The sequence below is a fragment of the Hippoglossus hippoglossus genome, chromosome 24 (assembly GCF_009819705.1).
Source record: "Hippoglossus hippoglossus isolate fHipHip1 chromosome 24, fHipHip1.pri, whole genome shotgun sequence".
Classification (NCBI taxonomy): domain Eukaryota; kingdom Metazoa; phylum Chordata; class Actinopteri; order Pleuronectiformes; family Pleuronectidae; genus Hippoglossus; species Hippoglossus hippoglossus.
The window spans coordinates 17,916,514-17,922,513 of NC_047174.1; the positions used below are offsets into that span (position 1 = coordinate 17,916,514).

General features: G+C 39.8%; 1 protein-coding gene across 4 annotated transcripts in view; it reads left to right on the forward strand.

Moving 5' to 3' along the window:
- The window catches only part of cnih3 (cornichon family AMPA receptor auxiliary protein 3), a 72,200-nt gene extending 66,506 nt beyond the window's left edge, over window positions 1-5,694 (forward strand). For all 4 annotated transcript variants that reach the window (XM_034580125.1, XM_034580127.1, XM_034580122.1 and 1 more), the window contains one exon: window positions 3,884-5,694. Coding sequence is in view for 2 of the 4 variants with exons in the window: in XM_034580127.1 (XP_034436018.1) it covers window positions 3,884-3,911 (28 nt within the window). In the remaining 2 variants the exon portion in view is untranslated. The remainder of the gene's footprint in view (window positions 1-3,883) is intronic.
- The last annotated feature ends 306 nt before the right edge of the window (window positions 5,695-6,000 follow it).

Here is a 6,000-nt window from a genome sequence, read left to right on the forward strand (position 1 = left end):
GTGTAGTTATAACGTTATCATTATGTAGAATGTTTATCACTGGCAGCCATTGAGCTATGGACCAGTGCGAGTGGTCATTTTTCAGTGAAGTAGAAGCAAAGTTTACTCTTGTATCACAGTGGATCCACTGACTACATGTAGCAATGTGAAGCTAGATTGAAGCAACAAAACTTGAAGGGGCAATACCGCAATTACAATAATTTGCAATAAGACATATATCTTAACAACAAGGTGGAATATTCACTTTTGTATACTGTTTGTGCAGATAGATTAAAAACCATGCAGCACTGAGTCACAAGACACGAATGTTCAACAGAATTACCCTAGACATTTTTACGCATTGCTTAAAACTCCCTCCATAAAAGAATATTGGAGAATAAGGAGCCTGTTGACATTTGTAGACCGTCTGGAAAGAAGTTTATAACAATGCAGCGTTTTGGTGAAAATCCCGTAATAGTTGGAGGGAATTAGATTTCCCCGTCCTTTCACCTCACACATTAACACGCAGGGCTGCACTGCACTCTAATTACAATAATTGGATGTTACCTCATTACCACATGTAGTTACTGTGTAATAAGGTGTCTTGTGAGGAGCCTGTGTTCAGCACAATTTCACCTCACGTTTGCTCTAATGATCCCGGGACTTAATTGCACTTTGCTACAGTTATAATGCAGATCCTGGTCTAATGGCTGATAACGCTCACTAAACCCGGCTGGACTTTCACAATTAAAAATTGTTTCCCCCCCCACCCCAACCATGAACATAAAAATATTACAGTGTTGACTGCTTTTATTACAATCATCATTATCATTTATGATTATTATTGTTGTTGTTAATGTTGTAAACGGTGTGATAAGTAGTCGTGGAAATGTAGCAATGAATCTGCATTACACATTTTCGAGAGAAGTATTTCTCTGCTGCAGTATCTCATGACACAAGTCATATTTTAGCATACATTGTTAAGTTATTGTCTAATTAGGCTAATGTTCTATTTGCATTATTAGCTTTTTTTTATCACCCCTGACAGCATTTTAGCACAATTCCCACATTAAGAGAGGCGTATTTAGAAAGATTGTTATATATGTTTTGTGTAAGAAGTTCGATCAATGAGAAAGAGTGGGCTGTTGAGGAGGCCTGAGCTTATACTGCCTGTTTCGATTTGAGGGGCTGCATAACAGGTCATTTGAGATATATAAAGACGTTATTTGAACTATGAATCATGCAAAGCTGCTCTAGTCCAAGAATAAAAATTCTAGAGCCTTTAGATATAAGTTTAACACAACGCAACTGTGCAAACCAGGAGAGACTGCAGGTTTTCTTCAAATATAAATGAAACAATGCACATATACAAAGACATGACAGCCACTGTCTCATTTCTTTTATCCAGAGATGATTTACAGCAATGCTTATTCCTCAGATAATAAACCCACTCACATACAGTTTACAACATCTAAATAAATAAATCAAATGTAAACCCACCTATCTATGGGTCAGTTATAAATTCACAACCGAGTCTGGACTCTGACAAAACATCCAGACCAGCCTGGTTCTGCAAGGTTCTACCAGTAGGACAACAAGACCCTGAGGAGAAATCATCCACTCCTGATGACTCTGGGATGAATACTGAAGTTTGGAGTCATGAGTTTCTGTCAGTGAGATGCAAATCTGTTCCTGTCAAGTCACAGCTCAGTGAAACTGAATAAGTGTCGACTTTCCAATCTGTGATTTTTATGCTGTTGACGTTTCATGTGATGCTTAATCATCCTGTTTGTTTCCAGGTTCAAATAATCATATATAGTATTTTGACTGAAGCTCATCAGTGTCAAAGCATCACCCTGGTGGAATCGCATTACACTTCGCAGCAATATGTTTTACAGCTTATTGTTTACATGCTCATTGCATTACATGATGCTCATCAGCCTTTGCTTTTTTATTTTTCATTCATTGGCAAAGTTTTTCACTGCTGGTGTATTCTAGGAAATAAAAACAACACAAACATGCCAGGAAGGATTGTTTCCTTTATATTTTGATGTACTTTATATACATCATAGCAGGAAGAAAAAAAACTGTAAAATTGCAATGTAGTGTAGAAAGAATGTAAAAAATGGGGATTTAGTTTTGCAATTCAATGTTATTTACCGTACGTGGTGGTTAAATATGTTTTGTCACAATGATTATTTTGCTTCTCTTAAAATCCAGACCGTTTTCTTATTTTAGTTTCTGATACAGATCTATATCTAAATGTAAGGACTCACCAATGTGTTTAATGCTAAGATACATCTCAACTAAATTACATTGTTATTTATAAAACAAAACGTTTATTTTATTTGTACTTATTTGTTCCTATTATATAAACCTGATTCCACTGATTATTACATACGCTAATATATTGTTGTGATCAGTTTCCACAGTTTTCCTGTTAGCAGTGTTCAGGAACATAAACCACCAATGTGAGGAAAAGCAACAAAAAAAAAAACGTTTAACATGCAGGACTTTTTTGCAACATCAGAAGTAAATCAAGACTCTGTAACTTCCAGGTTAATGGTTGCCACCTTGACCACAAATTTAACATTTTATTTTTGTGTATATTTGGTGTCACAGGCCCCAGAAATACGAGTGTTGGCTGTAGATCTACAAGTTTAAAGGTTCAAATTACTGGTGGCGTTATCACAAAATTGGCAGATGGATGCGTGCTACTGTCTGCACTACACTGGGCATCTGCATAGACGTACATTTGTGTGAGCATGGACATAGACAGATGATGAAAAACAGGGTTGCACAGAAGAGAGGAGTCATAAACTCGGCAAACTGACTCAGTGATGTTGGTTTCATAGTGGTATCGAGTTTGGCTAACGTTACATAAGCCATCATTAGCTACAGCAGAGCAAGTAAGACTGGCAGCAAAATTATGGGGTCTTTCAATCTGAGAGCAGGACTTATTAATTTCACATTCTGGTTTTCACTCAAAACTGTGCGCCCGCGTTGTGGATGTGTTAGCTGAGTGTGTAAATGAAGCTGTGGAGGGTCGGAGTGCATTAACCCGGTTTACCCACCCGTTTGGGACCCTTAAAATAAAGCTAACGCAACGAGGGCGGGACAATTTCATTTGTTAACACTATACCTGGCATTCTATTGGTTGGGGAATTTTGACAGACTTGTTGCACAAAAAACTCCAAATGCAGAAGAAAAAACCAAGGGCAGAGGAGGAATCTGAGGGCAGACTAAGTGCACAGACAGTGTGAGGGCGAGAAGAAGAGCTGAAGCTGGAGCGCAGGAAATCAGAGTGCAAGATCACAGTTTGAGCACAAGCAGATCAAGTCTAAGCCCAAGCAGGGGCTATTTGAGTGCAAGCGCAGGGTTCTCAAAGACACTCTTGGATAAAGACAGGAAAAACCTCCATACAAAATTCCACTTTTCTTTTGTAAGAGGAACAATGTGAGTATTATGTCCATTTAACCCGACTGATTATTATTGAACTAGGACCATTAAGGTGCATAGCAGGATCCCTGACACTGTGTCTCTATGGCAGAAATTCAGCCGTTAGAGAAGATTATGCAGATTATGACAAGAGAAGCTTCAAAGGGACGTCACATATAAAAGTCTGTTGTCTTGTCAGAATCCGAGATAAATAAGTCAACTGCTGACATCAAGTACACAAACAAACTGACTTCCCTTTAAATGCGAGCAGCTGAGGCAGCAGCATTGAGATCAATCACCAAGAACTATGGATGAATGAGATGTCAAACACACACACACACACACAAAGTTTTATCGTAATGCTTCAAATGGGCCTTTAGATGATTTCAATTGTTATGTAATTTTTTTGCTTCGTCACGTCTGCCTCGTCTCACTTCCTTTCTCCTGTTCTTCTCTTGTGTTGCAGTATGGTCTACTCCTTGGTTACCTCATAACAACTGATTTATACTACAGAGAAATAGAAAAGGCCTCTGGATTCACAGACTGCCCTTTGGGTCAGTTCTAGAATTGAAATGACAGGAAATTTAACAGAAAAGACAATGAGAGAAACATGTTTTGTGTTGTGAGGCCAAACGATGAACACGTCGGGGCTGAAGCTCATTCTATGCTCTGGCCCTCGCCCCCAAAGAGGAAAGGACTTGCTTTATGCTCGACTGTACATAAAAACTGAAGACTAAATCTGCTGTTTACAGTCTGATTGGTCATAGCGAGACCCAAGTTAATCACTGCCTGGCCAATGTTTGTATCACACACACACACACACACACACACAAACACACATCCTCTGAGTGGTACCATACTCACTGTACAGTAGCAGTGCCGGTAGCCCGGAGGACGAAGAGCACAGTAGCGTTTGCACAGTTTGTCTCAGGCACAGCACATGGTGAAGCACTGTCCAGCCCAGCGCCGCTCGCCGACCCTCAGTCATTCCTCGCCGACGCCTCGCCAACCGTAGCTTCCCCGGTGAGCCCGAAACGAGGGGTGGATGGACGAGTGGACGGATGGATCACACTGTACAGAACAGAGAAATGAGCTCTGGAGGAAGCACCAGGGAGGAGAGTTCTCTTTGTATCTCCCCACAGACGGCACATAACAGTCCACAGCCTGTGGACTTCTCTTTCGAACATTATGTGAATGGCTTTTGTGACGTGTGCATTTTTGGTGTATTCTTTAACAAAAGGCATTTCTAATTGATCTACGGCAAAAGGTATTCTATACAGCAAAAGCCTTCTTCGTGTTGTCCTCGTGTTGTTCTATTGTGGGAAGCTTTTCTAGAACTCGGAACCGAAGTAAAACCACAAAAAAACTGAAACCTGTCAAAGCTTTTATAGTAGAGGAGCACACATTCTTTGCACAAATAGTGTCTTTGATCTTGCACAATATTCGCAATATTTGGTTATATATTAGAAATGATTTATGATAGTCTAGCCACACAGGTGACGGTCTTCCAACATATAAAGAACTATCCAGCCCTGTTTGAAGATAAGAGGTGGGGGGGTCTTTTCTAGCTCTATTTACACCATGGACCAAAATGTTGTCTTTCCAGTATTTGAATTGATTTATTTATTTATTTATGTCTATTTGTGAGATACTGACAGCTTGCCTCCATACTCTAAAATAGGAATAAGAGGAAGTGAAAGGTGTCTCAAAATAATCTCTCTCAGTGATTTGAGTAAAAGCAAAAGTAGCAGACAATGCAAATGATATTTGAGAAACTGCCTGAGTATATTGAGATGTTATATAGTTATTTCCCGGAGATAAAGTCCCCTTCCATATGCAGGTTAGAGGTCATCCCTTGCAGCTGCAGGGAACTCGGCATCTGGCTCGCAGACAATTCAGCAGTGCAGGTGATTGGACCTCCCCTTTCCACATGTAGCACAGTTTGCCACTTTTAGATATTTTAGCACACACCTGGTATTAACATGTGGGTTTTGTGGTCACAGGAGACACATTCAGGACACATTTTAATGCCAGGTGTGAACACACGTCCTTATCGCTGGCTACTAGTGATTGGATCTCTCAGGACGGATGGTAATACCAGGTGTGTAGACCTCCACCGTCATCCCTCACTCGATCACTGACTCAAGGAGCAGATAGGAATGCCCACTTCTTGTTGTTTTCTCTTATTCTAAGTCATTTTCTATCCTTACCGTGTATGTGACCAACCAAGTAAAATTTAGATATTGTTTATGAAATAAAAGTATTTTAAAATCAAAACTTGGTGTCCATATTTTTCAACTCGTCATACTTTTTTCTATATATTATGTTTAAATAGGAAGTCAATCAATCAATCAAATTGTATTTGTAAAGCCCATATTCACGAATCACAATTTGTCTCCTAGGGCTTTAACAGGGTGTGACATCCTCTGCCCTTAACCCTCAACAAGAGTAAGGAAAAACTACTAAAAAACCCTTTTAACAGGGTAAAAAGAAGGTAGAAACCTCAGAGAGCCACATGTGAGGGATCCCTCTCCCAGGACGGACAGAAGTGCAATAGATGCCAAGTGTAAAGAAGAACATCAT